This window comes from Sodiomyces alkalinus, assembly GCF_003711515.1.
Source record: "Sodiomyces alkalinus F11 unplaced genomic scaffold SODALscaffold_6, whole genome shotgun sequence".
Lineage (NCBI taxonomy): Eukaryota > Fungi > Ascomycota > Sordariomycetes > Glomerellales > Plectosphaerellaceae > Sodiomyces > Sodiomyces alkalinus.
Window position 1 is genome coordinate 1,328,433 of NW_021167084.1, and position 23,635 is coordinate 1,352,067.

The following is a 23,635-nucleotide window of genomic DNA, read 5'->3' on the forward strand; positions in this document are numbered from 1 at the left end:
GGGAGGGGGGGGCAGGTAAGGTGAAGAACACTGAACAGAACAAGAGAACAGGCGACAACGTACAATCCAAGCATTGGCCAGAGGGATCATGTGGTCAATGTCGACCGACGACGACACCGTCACCGTCACCCCGTCATACGGGCTATACCACGAGCCCGACGTCGGCTGGCAGGCGTTGTTGACGTTGACGCCAGTTCCGTCGCGTCGTAGCACCATCTCCCTGTGTGTTGCACGACGTTCATGAGCTCTTTGATGCATGTGTTATTCGGTCGGGGATCGGGGGTGTCTCTCAAGCCTCAACTCTCAAGTTCTCAACCTACCGAGCGTCGCAGTTACCCTGTATGATGATCCAGTGTCTGAACAGGTCTCGGCTGTATCCGGTCATGGAGCCAGGCGACCCCACAGTCAACCCGTTGAGGAGGGTACGCGCCGCCGACGCCGACGGGATGCCCGGCTATCGGTTGGGCGCACAAGAAAGTTTAGCGACAATGATCCATTACCTTCGATCCACTGCCAACTCAAAAAAAAAAAAAAAAAAAGAATTGCCGGGGAGGACACAAAAGGAGGCAAGAAAGACTCATACAGGAGTAGCAAGAGCATAGCCCTTGGCCAGGGGTGCCGCCTCGGCCGTTCTGGGCGTGAGAATGGCCTCAATGGCCTGGCTGTGGTCCGTACGAGCTTCCAAGTCAAAGTCATCGGTGGGGAAGGCAGTGGGCGACGCGAAGACGGTGGTCGCTCCAGCAAGGAGGAACGCGATGGTATTGGTGAACTTCATGGTCGGATCCGGAAAAGGTAACGTCGAACTATCGGACTCGAGGGGGTGAGGGCAGTCGAACTTCAAACTGTCAACCGGTTCGGCGGGTGGCTGACACGGACAAAGGAGGATATGCTGCCCTTCTTAAATCCATTCTCAGGCCCGGACGCCTATCGCTGGTGTGGGCGAAAGATGAGTGCCACGACTCACGAGTCCACCAACAGAGATTCGAGAGGCTCAGACTGTCACACCCATCAGAGTGATCATCGGCGAGCTGCGATCAGACACCTCTGCCAAATACCTCCATCGACTCCTGATGTAGCAAGACACCTACAAGAAGCTTACGGTGCTTTCGGGGGACTCCGCCCCTCCTTGACCTGCGGACTAGCTACCACCTTACCTACTTGCACCAACCACTATCACCTCCGGTATTGATGTGTTGCATTCCTGCGTGTGAATGCCCGATACGATACCCGAAACAATCTCTCGGCGACCTCTCCTCGTCCTTCTCAAACCCCATCTAGCGTACGACCCTTCCCGCTGTCTCTTAGTCTCCTTATCGACCACTCAGAACTCGTCCCCGTCCCACGATGCCTGACATTCCGCATGCCGTCCCCTTTCCCAATTCCCGAATCCGGCAAAGCCTGGTCGACATTTGATTACGTCCTCACAATCGCAACGCAGGAGCGTATTCAGCATATTCGTCTCTGCTTCAACTGCTTCAGAAACACCCAGCAAATCAACCCTGAGCTGAACTCACGAGGCACACGTTTTCATCAGGCACCACACCCCTCATTGGCGGCATCCCCGGGATTCCGTCATACTACGCGGGGTCCCTCCGAAACAGACGGCGTGCACGTCCCCAGGGCACGTGCTTCCGAAAAAGGCAAGGCCTCCCGTTTCGACGGGCCAACACGCAGCCAATCATGATGCGTCAACGCTGCACGTTATCTTATCAGCGCCGATCGGTGCCCGGTATATCGGCGCCAAGTGGCTCCGGCTGATGCGGGTGATGGATGGGGGGTCCCGGGAGCTGCCGTTTTGGGGAAGCCAAATACCGAGTTTCGAAAGTTTCGTGTGCTGGTTCGGGAGAAGAGCTCGTGTGTGGGACTGTCTTCTTTGCGATTCGTGCGATGGGGGGCTGCCAAGTTGGAGGGGTAGAGATTCGAGGGGGAGATGCATAGATTGGCTTCCCAAGATCTCTGATAACATTGAACCAAGCACGGACAGGTCACAGAGCAATCGTGGTTGAAGCTGCATGATGCAGACGGTTGCGCGGCTAGCTTGCGTTATTTACTGCGAGGAAAGTACAGGACAGGCAGGCAGCTGTTCATGTAGTGGCGATCTCCTGCCACCGATCGTGGGGGGAAACCAGGATATTGACACATCAATGGATTGCTTCTCGAACGATTGATTCACATGGGGCCTCGTCGATCATCTGAGTGGTTGGATCGGAAGACAGGGATGTTGATCTTGAGTCTTAAGTTCTTAACACCCCGCTCAAGTGCTATCGGGAAGCAGCAGCACGTGTGCGAATTCCACAGACAACGATAGGAGGGTAAGCAGCTGAGGCCATCATTCATCCTGTCAGAAGATATATAACTAGGCCTGCCGCCTCCGCGAGTGTAACCTGCCCTTTTGACTTTCTTATACGAAGCATTACAGTTAATGAATGCCCGAAGACGGGACACTTAGTAATGGACTCGACCGGGAAACGTTTCAAATTCATTTCTCACTCGGAAACCTTGGTCTTTCGGTATCATACATTTCGCGCCCCTTGTTCCATCTAGCTGTTGTTGCATCCGACCTTGTGGACGTTCTGGTCCAGTGCCCTGAGGTTCAACTGCAAAAGCATGTTTGTTAGCGAGCCCAACACAAGGGGGTTAAAAAAAAGGAAAAAAGAAAAAAAAGGAGAGAGAGAGAGAGAGAGAGAGAGAGAGAGAGACGGCAAGATCTCCGGGGCGGGGTTCAAGTTGCATGAAACTCACAAAGCTAGGGCTAAGGTCATCCAGGGAGCCGATGCCGAGGTTCCATCCATCCTGGACAATCTCGTTCTTCAAAAGACGGATGGCCCTCCTGACGCCCTCGTAGCCGTACACGTTGGCGTACATGAAACTGTAACAACGCAGAAAACACCAGCCGTTAGCACGAGCGCCGAAGAAGTGGGGGGTTGTTTCTTCTTTCTTCATTTCCCCCTTCCATGAACAAAGGGTAAGTGGGAATGAGCAAAAGGGAAAGGAAAACGTACGGCCTGCCGAGGCCCACGGCCTTAACACCCAGCGCAAGCAGCTTGAGAACGTCGGAGCCAGTGCGGACACCGCTGTCGGCGAGGACGGGGACCTGCTGGAAGATTTGGGGCGCGTTGCGGTAGATCTCGTAGGCGATCTCGATGGGCGAGGGGGAGAACTCGAGCTGGCGGCCGCCGTGGTTGGAGAGGTAGATGCCGTCGACGCCGCGCTCGACGGCCTCGGTGGCGTCCTCGACGGTTTGGATGCCCTTGAGGATGATGGGGAGGTTGGTCCGCGCGCGGAGCTCGTCGTAGATCTCCCACTATGTTTTCCTTGCGTGTTAGTCTGGCTTGCTCCTTGACATGATCGCAGGAACGGGGGTGGCTATTTTGGCACTTACGGTGTTGGGACGGGTGCTGGCCGAGGGGCTGTGTGATGCTGCTGTTAGCTAAAGGACATGGCCGGGTTGGGACGAGACGATGGGAGAGCACGCACTACTCGAGACCGGAATGGCGGGCGCCGCGGACGCGAACGGAGGAGCCCGGGGTGTCGACGGTCAGGACGATGGCCTTGGCGCCGGTGTCTTCGGCCCTCTTGACGTCGTTCCAGGTGATGGAGAGGTCATTGACGGTGTAGATCTGATTTCACCCCTGGTTAGAACTTAGAACCTCTTTCCCCATTGGGCCGGATCATTCAAAACTTGGACGTACCTGCTGGAAGATGACCTGGCGCCCGTTGAGGGTGTCGTTGCGCTTGACGGCATCGAGCTCTTCGATGGTCTTGGAGGCGTAGAGTGCGGCCTGGTCGGGTATCCCACCATGTTAGTCTCGTTGCTGGGACACTGGCAAGTCATGCTTTGACAGAAGGAAACTCACGGTGTACAGAATGTCCTCATCACCGCTGGCCTCCATGAAGTTCAGCTCAGCCCTCTCCGGGTCGCCGTGGGCAGCATTTGCCGCGGGGGCGATGAAGAAGGGGGCGCTGAAGTTGTTTCCGAACAACTCGATGCTGTTATGCTCGCATCATGATCGATCTCTGGTCAGCAAGAGAACTTTCATGTAGTGCGACTAGTGCCACTCTCAAGCCGTTACAGTATTGCCCTATTGCCCGTGGGCTCGTACGTACCCAATGTTGTTTTGCAAGTCGACAACATCGCGCAGGAATCGCGGGCGGATCTGGACCTTCTTCCAGACGTCGAGGTTGTTGCGGTAGCCTTTGGAAGACGAGCGAACAACAAGTCAGCCTCCTAGACCACAAGACAAAAATGTTTATAAAAAGAACACAAATGGAATGGAATGGAAAAAGTCAAAGGCAGCCAACTCACCCCACTCTTGACCAGCCGCAAGCCTGTAAAAGGCCCAGGACGCTTCCGGCAGGACCTGCTTGGCGGCGAACTCAAAGTCGGGCAGGGCGCGGATGTCCTGGAGGTCCGGGAGCCGTCCTTCGGTCCACTCGGCCGTGTCGGTGAGGTAGTCCACAAAGCCCGTGTCGGCCACTTCGAGGAAAGGGCGGGCGGCGAGGGTGGCCCCGATGAAGGGGGAGGCGGCGGCGAGGAAGCGCATCGTGATGGTTGACGGTCGCCGAGAACTTGACTCGGGTGGTTGGACGATGGGTGGAGAGAAAGAGAGCGGCGGCGTGGAAGATCTCTGGGGTCGGGATCCTTGAACCTTCTGACGCTTGGAGAGGAGCTCAGATGGGATGGAAGAGTGCCAGCCGTTCTTATATACCCGACATCACTCACCCAGTTCCATTCGTCTTGGGGTTGATTGCCGTCTTCCCGATCTCCATGTTATGTCCCGACTCCCACGCTCCACCAGAACACATGGCCGTGATGCAATGTCCACTTTCCTCCGCCTTTTCCTCCGTTCTTTATCCTCCCCAACCAGGAATAGTCCGATCCTTATGGTCCCCCATCCCCGGTTCCATTCTACCACGATGGTAGCACGGATAGAGTGGGATCGGTGGGCCGAAACCAACAAAGACAGGGGACTTCCTCGTCGTCAACCTGGGGCGGGATAATCTCGGACAATTCACCGATGATATAGCCAATGCATCAAAGGGCAAGAGGCTCGGAGGGTACGGTAAACTGTTGCGCGTGGCAGTCTGGCAGATGCTTATTCATACGTTGGTGAGCGCAACGCCAAGGATCTGATTCGGCCGATACCGTCTTGGTCTGGGGAACTCTGGGCAGGAACCGGGGCGCCTTGCTTCTTTGGGCCTTCGGAGCTGGTTCCCGTCAATTGGGTCAGAATCCACATCAAGGACGGGGGACGGACAGAAGACCAAGTTGAACGAAACAGGACAAGGCGGTGATAACGTCTTATGGTAAAAAGTGTAAAAGTCCCCTGGCCTGTCCTTGGCTTCGAAGGGCGATGTAACGATGGGAGAGGCGCACATCACTTACTAAGAAATAATGCTGCGGGGATGCTGCTGCATGCATTGCTGTCCCATGGCTCCGTCACGACATCGGTCGCGGTGGGCTGGTTGACGGTTCTGTGCCTCTTCCCCGGATTCTGCAACGGTCGTATTTGGCAATCCGCTTATTAGGTACCAGGGATTCTCCGTGAACCGTGGTACGCAGTACGGAGTACGGAGTGTTACATTGAAGAGGAGACAGCACGGACAAAGTCCTTTGCTGACAGTGCCCATGGCCCATGGGAGGTCCGACGGGGGCACGTCGCTCGTTCAGTCGTTCCACGGTCTACGAATCCGCACACCATAAACCAAAGGCGGGAGACTATTTGACGGCCTGCACGAAGCAACGATGCCTCCTCGACTTGCCTCCTTGGCCGTGTGCCCCTTTCCCCTTTTTGGCGTGGATTACTATGTCTGTGTGGGCGTCTGAGGAAGTGTGGGTTGGTTTCGTTTGGGTTGCTTGAATAGGGTAGCCCATCGGTTCATGTTTCCTTCAAGGACCTGGCACCGAGATATTAAGTCGTCTTCCTTCTCCAACTTTTCGCGATCATCAAAGCTTCTGTTATGAAGCCTGGACGGGATCACGTTATTTTCTGTAGCTGCTGCTGCCCCTCGCCTTGCAACCCACTCCTTGCCCCTTAGAGCTCCTGAAGCGTGGGCATGCTGATACCGCGCTGGTGAGCAGGATATAGTAGCGGAGGCCTCGCATACTGCTTGTACCCATCGGTCAACTCTTCAAGGCACAGGTGATCGTACAGACTGGCCAGAGCCCCAACACTGGTGTACATCCAGCCGGGGTCGTACCTGGTGCAGCCGTCGACGGCAGGATATCCATCCGGGCCCTCCCCTTCGGGTTCGCCGTCGGAGTCGATGATGATGCAGGCGACATACGGCGCCCGGCCCTGGGCCCCGGCTTGGGCCCATTCCTCGTAGGCCTTGAGGGTGTCTAGGCACTCTTGGTCGACGAAGAGGCAGAACCTGAAGGTCGGCGGGCACCTCCAGACGGTGGCGAGAGCGTTGGCGCGCCAGGCGCCGGGGCCGCGCCCATCTTCGTCGGGGAGATGAGGCTCAGCCCACTCGGAGAAGCGGGCTCGCACGTCGGCCTTGGAGGCGCCGTCGAGGGCGTCTCGGTCCTCGACGATCGTCCAGTCGACGTACTTGGCCAGGAGGAGGTCGCGGCCGTAGCGGGAGAGATCGTCGACGGCGGCCTGCTTCATGCGCTCGACGTAGCGGGCCCAGGCGTCGTCATCCGAATAGGTGCATCGGTAGACGACGAAGCCCCATCGGTGGTAGCCAGTCTGTTGCATGCACCAGATCATCTGGCTGAGATCCACGTCTGACCGGCTGTACCGGTCGATTTGCTCAATGTCAGATAGTGTAAGACCTTGGTACTCTGCTTGGCCACTCATAGTGAAGAAGAGGCACTTTCGTGTAGAATAAATGAATAACGTATTTCCTTCTTTTATTGTGTCGTAAAACTCATTGATAGTATTGTTACTACTATTAGTGAAAGGAAAGTACGAGAGGAATACCGCTAATAATAAGGGGAAAAGGGTAATTACGTTGTACGAGTGAGATAGGTAAGAGGAAAACGAGAACGTGCAAGTAGAAATAGGGAGAAGTTGAGTTAGGCCGTGATCCGAGAATATTGTTTCTGTCAGAAGGAGTAGGCGGTATACCGGGGCGGTACTTTGGTTCCCCGAGTCGGTTCTTTAGGGTACATGTCACGTGTGTCACGTAGCCCTTTTTGTAGTACTATTTAAGGTAGGTAGATAAGGTAGACATTCCTTGGAGTACCTTTGGAACTCTCCAAGGAACAAGAATCATGAGTTCGCGTATTACCGATATTCTTGTTCTGACAGTTACACAGGCCTCCCCGCAGGATCGGAATAACTAACGTGCTGGTTTGTCACATGGTCACGTGACTAAGAGCCTATAAATTACCGTACATATTAAATAGGACTTATAATAATAATCCTGGTAAGTGGAAATGTCGTGTCTCTATATTATATTCGGCATCGCGTCGGTCGGCACCATCGCCTCCTGGTTCCTGCTGCACAGGTTCGGCCGCCGGACGCTGTACCTATGGGGCCTGGGCCTCCTGGCCGTGATCCTCCTGGTGGTCGGCTTCATCGGCGTCGGGCCCCGGACGCTTCCGAGGCGGGGAACTACGCGCAGGCCGGGATGATGCTCGGCTGGCTCGGGGTGTACTACCTGACGGTTGGGCCCCAACAAGAGCGTCTGCCTCAGTCGGATCGCGTACTATGTCGCGCAGATCGTCTGCAGCGTCGTCAACCCGTACATTCTGAACCCGACGGCGGGCGACTGGCGCGGCAAGCCGCAAGACGGGGTTCTTCTGGGGCGGCTGCGCGGCGGTGTCTAGGTTCTTTGTCGGGACGTACTTTCGGCTGCCCGAGACGAAGGATCGGACGTTTGCGGAGCTTGATGTCCTCTTTGAGCGCCGCGTGAAGGCGCGTCTGATTTTGCTTTGTAAATTACAAGGTGGACGTCTACGCATGTGGTGAGGACATCCTGGACATGTTGACGAAGCGAGGTGGACGTCAATAAGTCGGAATGGGGTCCCGTTTCTCCGTTGACCTGGGCAAGTCTGCCTGCTGAGTAAGAGTTGCATCACGTGACTCTGACTCCGAAATTTGTGGCGATACATGACTTTCATGTTCTGCGAGTCGGTGATCACAAGCGGTTTATTCCCAGATACTTACCCACAACGCACAAGATACGAGTGCAACGATTCTTATCCACTCTTATCCCCCTTGTCACGCGAGCACGATGAAGGCCTCACGACATTTCCCTGGATTGGAGCGGGCATAGCGGAACGGATGGGCCCCGTACTCGGCGTACAGCCCTGCGGGATCGTGGCCCGTGGGAGAGCGCCGGAGCGGAGATCGTGAGCTATTATGGCGTCCGATCAATCGACCGTCCCATCATTCCACGCCACATCTTACCATGGTCGCTTGGCCTAAGCCCTTCCTCGCTGCGTTGTCTTGGACGGGATGATGTGCCTTGCCGAAGATGTTCCCTAGGCGTGCTTCGAGAGGGAAAAGTCCTCCAAAAAAGAAAAAGAAAAAGGAGGAGGACTGGACAAAGAAAAGGGGTGAGTGAAAGCATCGAAGGGAGAATTGCGGGGCCATTCCGAGTGCATCTTTGGATGCAGAGTCGGACAGGGGTTTGATGACATTCACACGACTGTCCCCCTTTCGAAGTTCGGGATATTATCTCGTGATGGGACCGGAATCATCAACCTGACCGAATGTCCGATCGAATTGGCGACCAAGCATGAAAGTCTAGACTTTGGACCCGAATATCTGGGTGGGCATGGACATTCTTTTCGGCCCCGTTTTAATTCCTTGCGAAATGGGTCCCTTGAGGATGAGTTTGCAAAGGATGATGGCACGGGCACGGACACGTTGGACATGCTCAGTGCCTCGTGGCCCGCGGATTCTTTGACTAAACCGTTCAGGAACGCGAAAGGCTAGATGGAGACGAAGCCCAAATTAGATGGACCGAGTCCAGACCGCCGTTGAGACGGGCCAGATATCGATAAAGAACCAAGATGAAGGATGGCGGGAGACGGACTGGAGACGGACTGGAGACAGACTGCAGCGGATTGAAGGCTAGAAGCGCCTTGTGCCAGCCTTACGTCGACTGTTCCCCACTACTGCTCCGCCGTTGCTTGTCTGCCGTTGCCGTTGCCGTTCCGTTTCCGTCGTTTGGTGTGTTAGGATCCCATGCATTCTTATCCAGATCCTTTCCTTCACCACGTTACCACTGAATCATAGTCTGTACTACACCCCGCCCCTGCTGATCCTTTGCCACCGGGTATGGGGAAAGGACTGACAACGAGAATCTAGGTCGTCCGCATTTGGTGTTGCGTCAGGCATCCCGTCTTTTTTCGTCCTTTTCTTTTCGTCCGTCCTTGGCCCCCCAGCCCCTCGGGCCTCCCCACCCAACTTCACACCTTTGCCCTCCGAGTCAGGGGTTCCCCATCTCATTCCGTCTGATGATGACAGACGGGTCGGGGACCACTCTTCCGAATCGTTGCGGTAGTGGTACCTGGAGCTAAGCCTACCTTGTCGTACCTGGACTCGTGGCAGGAGACCTGAGACCCCTTTCAGGAGGGGCCGCCCACGTTGCACGATTGCCGCGATTCGAATCTTCGATTCCCTGTTGCCGATAAGTCGCGTATAACCTACTCCTACTGGACCCCTGGCTCATTGAGGATATACATGACTTACTCGCTCGCCTAAACATCTCTTTGTTGCCAACATCATGTCGACCCGCGGCTTAATGAACCGTACACCACTTCCTTTTCGTCCTTTTCGTCCTTCCCACTATCCCCTTACCTATCCACTTTATCCACTCCCTCCACTTGGTCCTTTTCGACCCATCTTTCTCTCTTTGCCGTGCCCCTCTGTTACATCATCTGGATCTCGTCAACCTTTGTGATGAGGTTCCAGACCGAACCACCGTGGATCCCCCTCTCGGGAGTCCACGTACGAAGTACAGAGAGCTTCTTTGTCGTGTTATCCATCGGTAGATTCAGTGTGGGTGGGGGTGGAGGTGGAGGCAGCTCCTTGGGAGAGCGTATTTTCACATTGCCTTCTCAGGCCATCAGAGAGTTCGTCTGTTCAGGGGCTCGAATCTAGGTATAATATATCCCCCAGATCCCCCCAGCTTCCATCTCATCCGTTCACTCCATCCCATCATCAAGCATCAACTTTTCCTGTCCATTTTGTCAGTGGTTCTTTACGCTTTGATAGCTTGGATCACTCTCTCGGTCTCAGTCAAACCATCCAATCTTTTGACTTACTATCCCTTGCTGTTTTTACCTTGGGGTATCATCACTCCTTGCTTTGTTGACCTTTGACCACAAATCTCTCCGCCGAGCGTTGAGACTACTACACCAAAACTTCTTTGTTGCTGCCAGCGAGTACCGGCACAGACACATATACACACTCGTCAACATACCTCGACCACCCAACTACCACCACCCTACATTACATCAACTTTTCCCTACATCTTCAAAATGCTCGCCAACATCGCTGCCATCTTCGCCGCCTCTGCCGCCGTCGTCTCGGCCGCCGCCGTCCCCCACCTGAACGCCCGCGGCCAATCGGGCTCGGTCAGCGTGACCCCCCACGTCCAGTACTCCTCCTCCATCGGCGTCCTGGGCTGCAAGATCAACACCGACCGGGTGGCCTACTGGCCCGGGTCGGTGCACTGCGACGACATCTGCGTGAAAGTCTCGCACGGCGGGCGCAGCCTGCACCTGCTCCGCATCGACTCGTCCGGGGGCGCCTACGACGTCTCGTACGACGCGTGGAACTACCTCGCCCACGGCGCCTCGGCGCGCGACGACCCCCACATGGGCGGCGGCGTCGACATGCACTTCGAGTACGTCGACCCCTCCGAGTGCGCCGACCTGCTGGACCACGGCAAGCTGCCCCTCTCGGCCGCCAACAGCATGAACTACGTCGCCTCGTGCCTCGGCAACGGCTCCTGGGCCGGCCGAAACCACGTCCTCTACAACATCGCCAACCCGACCTGCACCATCGGCCGGGACGAGCGGTGCTCCCTCGACTTGGCTACCAGCAACCAGCCCAACTGCCCGAGCGGGCTCGGCACCGGGGGTATCCTGAAGGGCCACGAGGTTGAGAACATTGAATACGGGACTGGAAAGGTTACCATCGCTCTGTGAGCCGGTTTCCTTTGCTTTACTTCTCTTCTTTACGCTCTTTCGACACGATTTATCATGGAATTTGGGGCAGGCAAATTATAGATACCATGGGACAATTTGAAACGGAAACCTTTTGGACGATATATATTTGGGAGACTGGGCTAAGACACGGCGCCAGATCTTCTCCCCCCTACCCCTGAGTGGAGGGCGAATTATCAACAAACCCTTTTAACACTCACAATATGATGCCACTATCTTCAAAGTGATCTATGTTTCCTGATCCTCCAAGTGACTACATGTACATGTAATAATAGATGCCCCCGACTTGGTGAACCATCGTCACACTTTGGCCAACTGCCTGCAATCACCCGCCCCCCTCGGCCAGTCTTTACCCTGTTTCCCTTTATCAACACCCTCAGAGAACCACGCAAGCAAACGAAACAGCAAATGGTTTCAAACACATGCAGCCGCGACAACCCACATGATTGTTCCACCCATATCATCGCGCAGGGCGGGGGAGAGACCAGCTAATCTCAGACCATTCCCGTGAAATCGTGATGCCGACCGGGAAAGGTTTCAAGACACGCACGCACTTTCCGCTGTGCAATCTGCTTTCTGGTGGAAGCGCAACGTGACCTGCTGGGTAGGGAACATGTGGACACGTCTCAGGCGGTAGGGGAGTGTTGACTTTTCTTTGAAAATAAGAATAGAAACAAAAATGGGAAAAAAAAGCAACATCAAACAGAATCATCTCTGCAGGCGCCCGAACATCGTGCTGGGTTTGGAAACCCCGGAATCCAGCATCGGATGTGGCCCCATGTGGGGTGTAGCACAGCGATGCGCTGTCTTTATTTCAATGTTCGTGCTCTCTCAACTCGCTTGGCTTGATGTCGCTGCCCGTGCTATCGCGATTCGTGCGGTTCGGCTGCTTGTAAGACGTAAATGGGAGTTGAGGTCTCAGCTGTTTTACATATGAGATTGAGATGTAAGCAGCCACGGCGTCGTGTAGACTGTGCCGTGGTCTCCCGCCCCGAGTCATACCTGAAGGCACTGGGTGCTGCTTCGTTTGATGGAGTGATGATAAGCCATCCCGTCTTCATGATACCTACCGTCCTTTTGCTTACTGGCAAGAAAAGGAAGATCAAAATATGTAGACGAAAATAGAATGCCTCAAGCCTCGTAGAAGCGAAGCAGCCATCCTTTTCATGCGCCCTAAAATAACGCCGGCTATGCAATCCTCAAGCCCCCTGACTCCCGTGGATGCAAAAAGAAAGGGTCCCCTTGCCCTTTAAAAAAACACATAAACAAGAAAACCTAACCCGTCAGGCTAGACTGTTGACTTCCTTAGATAGTCCCCACGAGCCCCTCATACGCCCTCTCCACAGTCCGACTGCCCATCCCAGGGATAGTGGTGAGATCCGCCAAATTCCGGACAGGCGCCCAACCCTCCTCGGCCATCAGGGAGAGGTGGTCGACCAGATCCCTTGCCTTCTTGCTCCCAACCCCATGCAGGCCCTGAATGCGTCCAAGGTCGCGCGAGTTGAAGATGTCCAGCAGCTCCTGAGATCGGGGGCTGAGAGGCCCCTCGTTTTCAGATGCAGGAGCAGCAGCAGCAGAAGTAGCAGTAGCAGCAGCAACCTTGGCCCGCTTCGACGACGACGACTTGTGGTTCCGCGCCCTGGACTGCTCGCGGGCCGCACCACCCACGTAGCTCTCGTCCCCTTCGGCGTCGGCTTCCGCCTCGTCATACTCCCCCTCGTCGGCGGCCGGGACCCTGCGCTGCCGTTTTCTCCCGGCCTTTTCGGGCTCGGTCGTAGTAGCAGCAGCCACGGCGGTCGGGAGACCCAGACGGACTCGCAGCTTCTCGATCTTGCTCAGCAGCTTCGCCTGGCCCGGGAAGTAAGGCAGGGCGAGCTCGTACATCTCCAAAGCGCCCGCATCGTCGCCGCGTTCCTTGGCTTGACGCGCCGACAGGAGAAACCGGAGGCCGTCGGACCGCGTGTCGTCCCTGCGCTCGTCCTGCTCAATCCGTCGCTCCAGAGCTTCCAGGCGCTTCTGGACTGCGTCGTTGATGTCGGGATGGGCGGATGCGGGCGCTGGAGCAGCCTGGGCGACTTGTTGATTCGACCGCATGGCCAAGATCTCGTTGACCTTCTTCTCGACCATGGACTCGAGCTGTTCGGCCGAGATGGACAACTTGGATTGCGTTGTTTGCCCGGGACGACTCAATCCCGACTTGTTGGAGACCCGGAGGGCAGCAGAAGCGGCTTGCCCGGAATCCGACGGCCGCTTGCGCAGCTGAGAGGTATTGGGGGCCGATCTCGGGGCCGGAGCGGCAGGCTTCGATGCTCGGTCGGCATACACACTAAATGCCTTGGCCGGTTTCGTCGGATCGCTCGTCGCAGTCGCCTTGGAAGCCGCGACGCCGCTGTGGACGTTATGAGCATTGAGGGCATTCGACAGAGGCCGCAAGGGCTGGCGCGCCATGCTCAACCCGCCGCTGTTGGAGGCCGTGCGAGGGACCTGCTTGAATACGACCTCGTTCTCGATCTCCCGCACCTCGATTCGCTTGGCGCGAGAGCTCACGTTCAGGCTGCTCAGCGTGTCGAGGTGATAGCTCCGGAGCGACGCCAGGTTCAGGATCATAATGGTGATGCCGTTGTTCTGGCCGAGACTCAGGATCCGGGTCATCTTCGACTCTCTGTAGGGGATGCGCTTGTCTCCGCGGGAGATGGCGTCGATGCATTGGGATAGGACGAAGAGGCTCTTGTTGATGGCCGCCGACTCGACCAACCGCTCCTTGCCGTTGTCTGTCCTCCTGTTGTCCTCCGACCCGGCCAGGTCGATGGCAGACGCGGTTGACGTCTTCACCTGATCGCCCGTCGTCTGGGTGACTTTGATCTGCAGCACGCTGTGACTCCTGCTGCTGTGGGCATTCAGCTTGGTGGCTGCCGTAGCCCGATTCTTCTCGGCATGGAGGTAGAGCCCTTCCAAGTCCTTCAGGTTGTCGCATGACCGCTCCGACAAGCCAACCACCATAGTCTTCCCATCCTTCTCTCGAAGTGGGAGACCGGCGGGGAGGCGCTTCTCGAGAGGCTCGAGCAGGTCAAAGACCTTGTCATTGTAAATCTCGTAATATGATATGGAGACGTCAACCGTCGTCTGACCCTCGGAGTCCTTCATGATCTTCTTCGCTCGCCGATAGATGCTGCTCAGCAATCGGGGGATGACACCTCGATCGGCGAGCTTCAGGCCACCCCTCATGGTATGCGTCTTGCCGGTGCCGGTGACACCGTATGCAAATATGGTGACATCAATTCCCTGAAAGAGAGCTTTGACATGAGGAGCAACTATCGATAGGGAAGATGGTTAGCCAGAACCATCACCATAGTTATGCCATTGATTTGCTTTGTCTGTCCTACCCTCTGCCGTGAAGAGCTGTTCCTGTGTTGTGGAATGATCGTAGACGCTGTTGAACGCGAAGGAAAACTCTTCTGATTCATTCTTTGGGTTTGGAATCTTCACCAATGTCGGCGGCTTCCCATCATCGGTGCTGGCAGCCGTGACAATGGCATCTCTTTCCAGCTCCTTGGGAAGGAGAGGGCGGATTCTTGCGACCACACGGACAGACATAGCAGACCGGCATACCAATTGGTTCCACAAAAAATAGGACAATGCGTGGGACAATAGAAGAGAAGCCCTTCAAATGAAGCAGCAAGGGTGGTGATGATGGGAGGATTCGATGTGAAGTGCCGGTGTTGCTGTGTGTGTGTGTGTGCAGTGCGGCTCAAAGAGCTGAGAAGAAGAAGCTTGGACCAAAAGTCAACAAGCTGAAGAAGGAGAAGCGCGACGAACTAAACGCGGAATGTTTCCCTAGCAACACTTACACTTAGCAAGTATCCAGCTTACATAATTTTGACTCTGACTAAGAATGTCACGTGCATATGTGCCTCTGTCTTTCGTCATCCACCTCTCTCAATTGTCCGAACAAAATCTCCCCAGAGAAGACCTGCAAGAGAGGACCTTCCAGAGAAGAGCCGCCTCATAGCTCCCCATCGTCACCATGAGAGGCCAATTACCCCTGACCCGGGTGGCTAGGGGACTACAGGCCTCCTCACATCCATCCTACGTCTGTCGACAATGCAGGGCCATTCAAATCACCGCTGTTCCGACGACCCCAGCCCCTCAAGTCGGCGGGGACGCCTTTGGAATCGGGTCGCCGGCATCGACTCGGGATGTCGCCGGTATGTTCACAAGACTTTGCAGAAATCGAACGAGCTCTTCTTGTCTGCAACCATGAAGCCATCCAAGTCCTGTTGCTAACACCTACGGTAGATGCACGTTTCGAAGTCCTCGGATCCCCCCAATCCCTCCTCTCCGTTACGCTGTCGCCATCCCAGCAGCTCTATACCCGACGAGGAACACTAGTTGCTGTCACAGGCAAGGCTGAGAATGTGAGTGAACTGACTCTCCATATCCCTATTTCCCTGCAACTTCTTATCCTCCCGCATCATGGACTATAAGACTAACTTGCCACGATGCCAGGCCCGATCCACCCTATCAATTCTCTCCCCGTTCACTCGAGCCTTCCTAGGCGTCCCCTTCCTGTACCAGAGAATATCCTCCTCAACTCCAGTGACCGCCCTCATCGCCACCAAGTCTCCCACCACCACCTTCTCGATCCTCCACCTCGACGGCACCACCGACTACATGGTAGCCCAGCGCAACGCCCTGCTCGCCTGGACCGGCCACACCCTCACCCCGACCCCTCGCATCAACAGGGGCCTATCCCTCGCGCACTGGGGCAACACCCTCCTGACGGGCCGCGGCCTCGCCGCCCTCTCATCGCCAGGCCAAATCTACGAACTGACGCTCAGCGACGGCGAGGAGTTCGTCGCCCACCCGTCCCACGTCGTGGCCTACTCCGTCTCCCGCAACCCGCCGCTCCCGTTCCGCTTCAAGTCGTCGTCCCTCCTCCGCTTCCAGATCCCCAACATCGCCTCGCTGCTCCCCGAGACCAAGTTCCTCAACGCCATGCGCGACACCGACACCTACCGGACCGTCTCGCGGCTGCTCTTCCGCCTGCGGACCGCCCTCCGCCGCACCATCTGGGGGGATCGCCTGTTCCTCCAGTTCCGAGGCCCCATGACCCTCTTCATGTCCAGCCGCGGCGTCCGTGTCGCCGACGTCCTGTCCAATCGCGAGGTGAACGAGATTGCCGACGCGCAGGCGGGCGTGGTGCCCAAGGCGGTTGAACTGGCCGAGAAGCCCCTGGAGCCTGAGAAGCCTGCCACTTCGGAACAAGCGCCGTCGGCTATCCATGTGGTGACTGTGAACAGGGACGGGAAGGTTACATTTGAGGATTCCAAGGACCTGAAGGAATTTGTGAGGTGACATGAGCATAGCATACGATTTACTCTCCCGTCCGATGAAGTTCTCGCGAGAGGAGGTTCTCGGGTTTGGGCAACCTCGAAGATCGACCGTGTATTTTTACTTTGTAGAAGAAAAAAGGAATACGGATGTGACTTGACGAATAGAAGAGAATATCACAATGAGCGTTCAGCTGCACAGGTTGAAGAGCACACCCGTATAAGGTACATGTAGTAACTGATAGGTAGCAGTGTAGGGGGCAACCTTGTCGCCATCTCCATGTCTTCGCAGACCTCTCGGGCACTCACTACGAACCACGAGTCCCTTGGCTCTCTTGGATTAGAGATGGAGATACAACATTCCCAACAACCAGCATGTAAAATTCGGTTTTCGCCGATAGTTCTACTTTCATACCAGACACGAAGCTTGCGATTATCGAGCATGAAAAACAAGGCAACTGGCACCGTCTTCGGCCGCATAGTCTCACGTTGAGTTTGCTGTGGACCATGATATTCCTCCCCCCTGCGGGACGGGCTCCTTTACTTGAAGGACCCATCGACATGGGCTGATCATGTTGTCTCGCTAGCTGCTTTTTCTCTATGCGTATAAATACATATATATAGACAGTAAAATTTCCCTGTCTTGTTTATCAACTTTGAACCACATATAACTTCAGCGGTGTGTTCGTTTGGAGCAGACAAAACCGCCAAAAATGACCAGTTCTCCGGCCTACATATCTTGGTTCCTATTATACTCATTAGTAGTTTATTTAGACTTGATATCTACTACTAAGTCCGAATTACTGCGGGTAGTCACCGTTTTCTACACAATGATGCCCTATAGAAGAGAAATATAACAACAAGATGAAAAGAATCCAGCAGTTACAAACATGTAGAATGATCCAGAGACGTGTTGTGTTATTGGACTTCCTCATCCTCCCCATAAATGGCCACTTCAACTACGTAGTTGCAAAAAATCAGATCATGATTGAGGCTCTCATACGTCGAGTCGTCTCCGGTGGATGCCGTGCGGAGAGTTCAATACGGACGAAGAGGTCATGCCTTTCAAACAAACATGAACACAGCAGGGAGACCGACCAGAGTTCACCGACGCAGAGACTGGAGAGACGATTTACTGAAAAAGCGATTAAATTGCGTATACACACCAAGCATAGCCTATAACTGCATCCCCTGTGCCTCTGATTCCAAGGCGTAACCACGAAACAACTTGGGAAACGAACAAAGTAAAAGAAAAGAAGTAAAGAATGGCGAGGGACGCTGGCAGCCCAGCAAATCGAGGAAGAGCCTTGATCAGATCTCTGCCTCCCCCGTCCCCCCTTCGAGAAGAACCCCGACTCTTGTCGCGTCCCGGGTCAAGCCAATCCATCTTGGTATCTCGTCCTGTCCATATCCCGTCAATCTTATCCAGCCCTCTCGCCTCGGCGCCCCTTCATCCCAGGTCGTCCGCCTCTAGTTGAAGTAAAGTGGTCCGGAAAATGACTCCCCTCCAGGTTAAAATTCCGCACACAGGGCCGTCTCAGGTCCGTGGTTCCTGTCCTCGTTGCAGAAGAATATAAAACGCATAGTTGTGTCTCGGGAAAAAAAAAAGAAGAGTAAAAAAAGAGGGAATTTCAAAAGCGCCTTTTGTGTCGCTCTCATGCCATTGCCTCCCCATCCCTACAGGGTCGTACAAAAATGTACGAGAACCTGTTCCCATGCGTATGTGTGTTGTGTGCGCGTGACGGCGCTTTTTGTTTTGGTCTTTTTTTTTTTTTTGTTTTGTTTTCCTTTCTTCTTTCGATAAAGATGGACGGGTTTACATGCCGACACCCTTACCGATACCCTGAACCTTGAATCCCAGCTTCTCGAGCTCGGGCGCGCTGACCACGTTACGGCCATCGAGAACGAGCTTGGGAAGCTTCATCATGGCCGAGACCTCCTCCCAGTCGACCGGATCGCCGCCACCCTCGGCGTTGGTGGAGGATGTGTTGCAGCCCTTGCAGTTCTCGGGGCACGCCTCGGGCTTGAGGCGCTTGAGGGGGTCCAGGGGCACCTTGTTCTTGCCCCGGGTGACGCAATTCTCGAGCTCGATCAGGTCCATCTCAGTCGGGTGTGGGCCGAGAAAGCCGGTGTTCGCATCGGCGAGCTGCTGCTCCTTGCTGCCGTTCCACAGGCTGGTGCGGCGGGCCGTGGCCTGCGCCTGCTTGGGGTAGTGGAAGTGGTACCACGGCGTCAGGATGCAGATGGCCGAAGCGCCGTCCGTGGTCTCCCGCCAGTTGGTGCGCACCTTGACCTGGGCCAACGTCGGCTCGTCCTGGATGTGCTGCCCCACCTCCGACAGGATCTCCTCGGGCGAGCAGCCCGGGTCGAAGATGGCGATCTCGCGCGGCCTCTCGTTGGCGAGCTGCCGGATGATGTGGACAGCGATGGAGTTGCGCGTGTCGTTGGTGCCCTCCTTGAAGGCGAAGCCGAAAATGGCCACCTTCTTGCCCCGCAGGTTGCCGTTCAGGGCGCGGTGCACCTTCTCGGCAAAGCGCTGGCGCTGGTACTTGTTGATGTCCAGGACGCCCATCCAGTAGTCCGCCACGGTGTCCAGGTGGAGGACCCGGGCCATGTAGCTGAGGTTGAGAATGTCCTTCTCGAAGCAGGAGCCGCCGAAGCCGACGCCGGCGTGCAGGAACTTCTTGCCGAGACGCGAGTCGGCGCCGATTCCCCTGCTGATCTCCTGAACGTCGGCACCCAGCTCCTCGCACATCGCCGAGATACTGTTGATGCTGGAGATACGCTGGGCAAGCATGGCGTTGGCGACGAGCTTCGTCAGCTCGCTCGACCATGTGTTCACGGTCAGGATCTTCGACTCGGGCACCCAACCGGCGTAGACACCCTTCAGGGCGGCGGCGGCACGGAGACCGGCGGGGGTGGTGTTGCTGCCGATCAGGATACGATCCGGATTCATGAGATCACGGACAGCTGTACCCTCAGCAAGGAACTCCGGGTTGGAGACGACCTCGAACTCGCAGCGCGGTCGGTATTGGGCAAGCTGTAGCAAAAAGGTACAACGTTAGCACGGCTTGGTTCACCCATTGATTTGAATACGATCCAGCTTCGCGATCAGACCGTGGGCCCATGGTGTCGACTTACAATCTCGCGAATCATGCGAGCGGTGCCCGTGGGGACAGTGCTCTTCTCAACAACGACGGCGCCATTCTTTGCGTACTTGGCCACGGTCTCCGAGGCACCCTCAACGGCACTGAGGTCGGCGGTCATGCCGGCACCGATACCGTAGGTCTTTGTCGGGGTGTTGACGCAGATGAGGACGATATCAGCGGCACCAATGCCGTTCTCCAGATCGGTAGAGAAAGTCAGGTTAGGGGTGCGGGGGGCAACCTTAATAGTCTTGTTAATAGTCGGGAGGAAGGCAGTCGTTTCATTAGTGCCATCCCGGGCAATCCTCACGATCTTCGGCAGTCCAGTCTCGTGAATGGGAAGGTGAGGAGAATTCCAAGCCGCCACGCGCTCGGCGTTGAGGTCGACGACGGTGACCTGGATATGGGGGTTGTGGAAGGCAATGAGAGCAGCGGTAGGGCCACCTGGGGTGCAACAATGTTAGCAGTTGGAGGTGAACAGGTGGCGGGTTGGCAGATGTCCCGGCATTACACTGCATACTGCCGGGCAGGGAGCAGGACTGCCACGGTCCATGCAGCTAGGTAGACGGGACGGCCACAGAGACCATTGCAGACATATACATACCGACAAAGCCGGCGCCGACGAAGCAGATGTTCTTGACCTCCATTGGTTCCAAAGGAACAGTGCTTGCGTCGGTCGAGGTCGAAGCCTTGGGTTCGTCAGGGCTCCGGGAGCGCGATGTTGGAGGGGAGGTGTCAGGAGTGCCGGCTGCTGTGGAACCGAGCTCAGAACGGGCGGTGACTGTTTCGATGGTCGACGCAGAGTCGCCCGAGATGATAACTGTGCGATTAACGGGGGAAGCCATTTAGCCGCGAGCGAGGAGAAACGAGGGAAAGAAGCGAGCGGAAGGAGACGTGGTTGTCTCCAGAGAGAGATGCGAAAGGATTAAGCTCGGCAGAAGACGTGGGAAATTCGGCGAACGACGCGTTAAAGGCACGGACGACGAATACGATACGAATCGAGAACGAGTCGAGTCGAAGATTGAAAAAGGAAAGGGGCGGGAAAAAGTGGCTAAGAAATAGGAGAAAAAAAAAGGCGAGAAAAAAAGAAAGGGGGAATTCCAGACTGGGGTGGTGCCTGAGAAAACTGACGGGTCCGCCGTGCGAGGATTGACAGCACAATAGCCAGACCTAGAAATATACGAAGTACAGGTGGGTAATTATTAGTTATCGCCCATGGGCTAACGTCCACGAAAGGTACTTTAGGTTACGAGGTACCCCTGATATCAGTAGGTAGGTAGGTACGTGTACTCCCTTAGGTAGGCTAAATGTACCTTAGGTGTGCAGGTACTTCTAGCATCGTATCCTGCTTCCGGAATGACTTCAACCTCTCAATCAGTGGCCAGGGTCCCCTAAAGCGTCGTGGAGGCACATTGCTGTGGCCTCGAGAAACCTACACGGAATGGAAGAACCTGGCGTTTGCAGCAAGTGACGAATTGAAATCTCCAGTCGAGCAAGAAAGGATACTCCATGGCGTTACCTGTAAGTTAATTCGGATTTTTTAAACCAATACTACGACGTGTGTGGAGAGGAGTCAGTTCTGAGAAACGCAGACAAGAAGACGGATTAATACGGTGGTGGGGGTCGATTCTCTCGCCGCTTGCGATCTGACCATAATAAGGTACGGTACATGGACTGGTATGCTAGTGTCGGTACTCCGTAACCAACCCATCACTGGTCCGGAAAAAGTCAAAGGTCCAACCTCTGGGCTTGCCACAGTGTACATGTACTTTTTCCCTGGGCGCCTGGCAGATAAGAGCCTTGAGAGTTTTTCCCCGTCCCCCTTGAACTTAATTCCCCTGCTTCTGCCTTGTGGGAAAGGGGAATGAAAGAACCCTGGGCCATCGTCACTGACTGCGTACCTTACGTAATTAGTTCATATTGGGTACGGGTTAGGTACATTCTTGTCGATTTCCCCGTTTCTCTGGATTATCATGCGTACCGGTAGTCTGTGTGGGCGTAATAATCCGCAACCATACTATTCCGTTCGATAATCGTATTGATTTCCCTGTACCATGAACCAATTTCATTTACGCTTCGTGAGTAATGATAAGCCATCCGTGATCAACACTACATATGTTTGGGGTCCCTTTTATATATTGAACCATGCCACTGCATTCCTGGCTTAGGTATCGACACAGTATCTCTTACCTCATCCATTACTATTCCCTATTTCAACCAGTGTCTATCCTATCCCCATTCTTCAGGGTTTGAAATTTCCCAGACTACCTGGCTACCCTCCCATCAGACCATTCCACATCACCGCTCTTTTCCTGGCCGACCGGATTGACTGCGCACATGTAGAGAACGCGTCTATTTTGAGAGACTTTCCCGTGTCAAATCATCTCAAGTCTCTCCACACTCACACGCCACTACCATTGCCGCTAGAACGAACTTCGCTATGTTTCCTTGCCGATACCTACTCCGTACTTGATACCATGGCTCGTACGTGTACACGTGTAGTGTACGTTAGACACCCGCCTTGCCGAACCAGGACGACTCGCTCGCTCGCTACTTTGGGCAGCGATCGCCATCGAGCTTGCGAATCGCCTGGGCTGGTCCGTGTTTCGTGGACGGGAGTCACATACCATTAATAGACATCCGCCTTACCTCCTGTATCCGGTATCAAGTTGCAATTGCCAATGCGAGAGAAGGTTCCATGTCAGGTTATTGGAAGTCGCGGGGAGCAAATGCTGTACTCCCACATTCCGCCACCACAACTATCCATGCAAGGTAACCCCCCCACGGGAATGGTGACCTCTGTGACATCATAACCGTCGCAGCGTCGCAGCAAAGGGAGAGAGGGGCGCATGCAAAATAACGGGAACCTGCTTCTCCAAGCCATGGTCTGAGGAAAACAACAAGTTTCGGATCTCACACCATCGTCTCCCTTGCCAGTGGCTGTGCAGAGATCGTGTCTGGCGTTTGCCAATGGCCATAGGAAGCAACCCCGAGGTGCCGAAATCGGTCCGGTGCACTCTCTCGGTTTCGTTCAGTGGCAAGGTCGTGGTGATGTGAGCCGAGATCGATTTTTTGCTTCTCGTATTAATTATAATGCGCGACGTCTGCTTGGGTAGGTAGCCAAGGGGCTGGAAACGTGGCAGCGAACGAAGGGGAGAAAGTACAAAGTACGAAAAATGCCCCGTATGCGGACGGTCCAAGTAGTTCAGAAGAATTAAAGACGTCCGCCTTTGCCTGGCAGCAAGTGATAGGAGAAAGGGGAACAATGGATAAATCGCTGTCCCGTCGAGAGAACTTCCACTAAAATAACTTAAATAGTTGGGAATGTATAAGCGGTGGACGGTCTGTCGGAGCCGTTTTGACAATAGTTGGCTCAAGTAGCACACAAATCCAGCGACGTGTGGCTTCATTGCTGCTTACGTAGCTTGGGCGAGCTTGCGAGCTTACGACGACTCGGCCTTGGCAAAGATTGGTGACGAAAATCCCTGGAAATTTACAATGGAAGTTTCACACACCTTTTATTATTACCTAGGTACTCAATGTGATGTGAATTCTTACCATGAGAACACCACCAGACCGAGTACGAAGTACGGATGGTGCAACCATATCTTCACATAGTACACGTGTAGGTAGATGGCAGAGTGCGATATGAATTCATCATTCCACATACCATCACGATTGTTCTGGAAATATTCATCAATAAGAGTCAAATAGTCGACGAATGTATCCGCCGATTAGTAATTAGAGATTCACTCATACGGTATCCCCGGACTCCTGATGCGATCATGTCGACGCGTCCTCCTGGAGCACCGATTGTCTCAAGCTGGCGTGTTCCCTCCACTGATACCTCGCACCTCCTTGGCCGAGGCAGCAGAGGCAGTCGATCAGTTGGTTGATCCATCTGTTGGGATTCAAATGTCCCGCGCTCGCCATCTCGCAGGTTACGACCTGGTGTACTCAGAATACTTACTCCGTCCTCCGCAGTCAGTACACCTAATTATGGCGTGTCCCAGGGCAGGGATTCG

General features: G+C 55.0%; 9 protein-coding genes across 9 annotated transcripts in view; 3 read left to right on the forward strand and 6 right to left on the reverse strand.

The window, feature by feature from the left end:
- Positions 1-790, reverse strand: part of SODALDRAFT_333756 (secreted protein) — a 1,487-nt gene extending 697 nt beyond the window's left edge. The window contains exons 1-3 of the mRNA XM_028612065.1: positions 584-790; positions 321-454; positions 64-220 (exon numbers count right to left, since the gene is read on the reverse strand). Of these exons, the coding sequence (XP_028465800.1) occupies positions 64-220; positions 321-454; positions 584-775 (483 nt within the window). The 5' untranslated portion in view covers positions 776-790. The remainder of the gene's footprint in view (positions 1-63; positions 221-320; positions 455-583) is intronic.
- A 96-nt stretch (positions 791-886) lies between these two features.
- On the forward strand, positions 887-2,168 carry SODALDRAFT_360313 (hypothetical protein; the record flags this gene model as incomplete). The annotated part of the gene is made up of 7 exons (XM_028614249.1): positions 887-933; positions 968-1,072; positions 1,143-1,205; positions 1,279-1,625; positions 1,714-1,854; positions 1,939-1,984; positions 2,093-2,168. 7 exons carry the CDS (start codon positions 887-889, stop codon positions 2,166-2,168), a joined length of 825 nt encoding a protein of 274 aa, XP_028465801.1.
- Positions 2,169-2,220: 52 nt separating this feature from the next.
- On the reverse strand, positions 2,221-4,826 carry SODALDRAFT_178868 (FMN-dependent alpha-hydroxy acid dehydrogenase). The gene is made up of 9 exons (XM_028607038.1): positions 4,307-4,826; positions 4,108-4,195; positions 3,858-3,990; positions 3,693-3,782; positions 3,478-3,620; positions 3,383-3,410; positions 3,003-3,304; positions 2,743-2,869; positions 2,221-2,597 (listed from the first exon to the last, which is right to left on the reverse strand). The coding sequence occupies exons 1-9, from the start codon at positions 4,542-4,544 to the stop codon at positions 2,541-2,543; spliced, it is 1,206 nt and encodes a 401-aa protein (XP_028465802.1). The 5' UTR covers positions 4,545-4,826; the 3' UTR covers positions 2,221-2,540.
- A 1,209-nt stretch (positions 4,827-6,035) lies between these two features.
- Positions 6,036-6,806, reverse strand: SODALDRAFT_324451 (hypothetical protein; the record flags this gene model as incomplete). Its single annotated transcript, XM_028609885.1, has 1 exon — positions 6,036-6,806. One exon carries the CDS (start codon positions 6,804-6,806, stop codon positions 6,036-6,038), a length of 771 nt encoding a protein of 256 aa, XP_028465803.1.
- Positions 6,807-7,391: 585 nt separating this feature from the next.
- SODALDRAFT_351170 (hypothetical protein) lies at positions 7,392-7,937 on the reverse strand (the record flags this gene model as incomplete). Its single annotated transcript, XM_028613521.1, has 2 exons — positions 7,392-7,874; positions 7,912-7,937. 2 exons carry the CDS (start codon positions 7,935-7,937, stop codon positions 7,481-7,483), a joined length of 420 nt encoding a protein of 139 aa, XP_028465804.1. The 3' UTR covers positions 7,392-7,480.
- Positions 7,938-10,254: 2,317 nt separating this feature from the next.
- On the forward strand, positions 10,255-11,465 carry SODALDRAFT_178904 (hypothetical protein). Its single transcript, XM_028607039.1, has one exon. The coding sequence runs from the start codon at positions 10,445-10,447 to the stop codon at positions 11,114-11,116; it is 672 nt and encodes a 223-aa protein (XP_028465805.1). The 5' UTR covers positions 10,255-10,444; the 3' UTR covers positions 11,117-11,465.
- A 974-nt stretch (positions 11,466-12,439) lies between these two features.
- Positions 12,440-14,728, reverse strand: SODALDRAFT_324454 (kinesin-II 95 kDa subunit; the record flags this gene model as incomplete). The annotated part of the gene is made up of 2 exons (XM_028609886.1): positions 12,440-14,445; positions 14,518-14,728. 2 exons carry the CDS (start codon positions 14,726-14,728, stop codon positions 12,440-12,442), a joined length of 2,217 nt encoding a protein of 738 aa, XP_028465806.1.
- A 368-nt stretch (positions 14,729-15,096) lies between these two features.
- On the forward strand, positions 15,097-16,942 carry SODALDRAFT_296456 (hypothetical protein). Its single transcript, XM_028608799.1, has 3 exons — positions 15,097-15,339; positions 15,431-15,549; positions 15,641-16,942. Exons 1-3 carry the CDS (start codon positions 15,159-15,161, stop codon positions 16,487-16,489), a joined length of 1,149 nt encoding a protein of 382 aa, XP_028465807.1. The 5' UTR covers positions 15,097-15,158; the 3' UTR covers positions 16,490-16,942.
- An 844-nt stretch (positions 16,943-17,786) lies between these two features.
- Positions 17,787-20,742, reverse strand: SODALDRAFT_333764 (UDP-glucose 6-dehydrogenase). Its single transcript, XM_028612066.1, has 3 exons — positions 20,215-20,742; positions 19,606-20,054; positions 17,787-19,504 (listed from the first exon to the last, which is right to left on the reverse strand). The coding sequence occupies exons 1-3, from the start codon at positions 20,453-20,455 to the stop codon at positions 18,281-18,283; spliced, it is 1,914 nt and encodes a 637-aa protein (XP_028465808.1). The 5' UTR covers positions 20,456-20,742; the 3' UTR covers positions 17,787-18,280.
- Between the last annotated feature and the right edge of the window lie 2,893 nt (positions 20,743-23,635).

What these genes read in the sequence shown, in the direction of transcription:
- SODALDRAFT_178868 (XM_028607038.1), bottom strand. Translation starts at nt 4,544, where the DNA reads ATGCGCTTCCTCGCCGCCGCCTCCCCCTTCATCGGGGCCACCCTCGCC. An exon ending in CCAGCACCCGTCCCAACACC is followed by an intron (nt 3,305 to 3,382) that starts GTAAGTGCCAAA and finishes AGGAAAACATAG; the next exon opens with TGGGAGATCTACGACGAGCT. An exon ending in GCCGTGGGCCTCGGCAGGCC is followed by an intron (nt 2,870 to 3,002) that starts GTACGTTTTCCT and finishes GCGTTGTTACAG; the next exon opens with TTTCATGTACGCCAACGTGT.
- SODALDRAFT_178904 (XM_028607039.1), top strand. Translation starts at nt 10,445, where the DNA reads ATGCTCGCCAACATCGCTGCCATCTTCGCCGCCTCTGCCGCCGTCGTC.
- SODALDRAFT_296456 (XM_028608799.1), top strand. Translation starts at nt 15,159, where the DNA reads ATGAGAGGCCAATTACCCCTGACCCGGGTGGCTAGGGGACTACAGGCC. An exon ending in ATCGACTCGGGATGTCGCCG is followed by an intron (nt 15,340 to 15,430) that starts GTATGTTCACAA and finishes CACCTACGGTAG; the next exon opens with ATGCACGTTTCGAAGTCCTC. An exon ending in TCACAGGCAAGGCTGAGAAT is followed by an intron (nt 15,550 to 15,640) that starts GTGAGTGAACTG and finishes CCACGATGCCAG; the next exon opens with GCCCGATCCACCCTATCAAT.
- SODALDRAFT_333764 (XM_028612066.1), bottom strand. Translation starts at nt 20,455, where the DNA reads ATGGCTTCCCCCGTTAATCGCACAGTTATCATCTCGGGCGACTCTGCG. An exon ending in CGTCGGCGCCGGCTTTGTCG is followed by an intron (nt 20,055 to 20,214) that starts GTATGTATATGT and finishes GTTGCACCCCAG; the next exon opens with GTGGCCCTACCGCTGCTCTC. An exon ending in CTCGCATGATTCGCGAGATT is followed by an intron (nt 19,505 to 19,605) that starts GTAAGTCGACAC and finishes TTTTTGCTACAG; the next exon opens with CTTGCCCAATACCGACCGCG.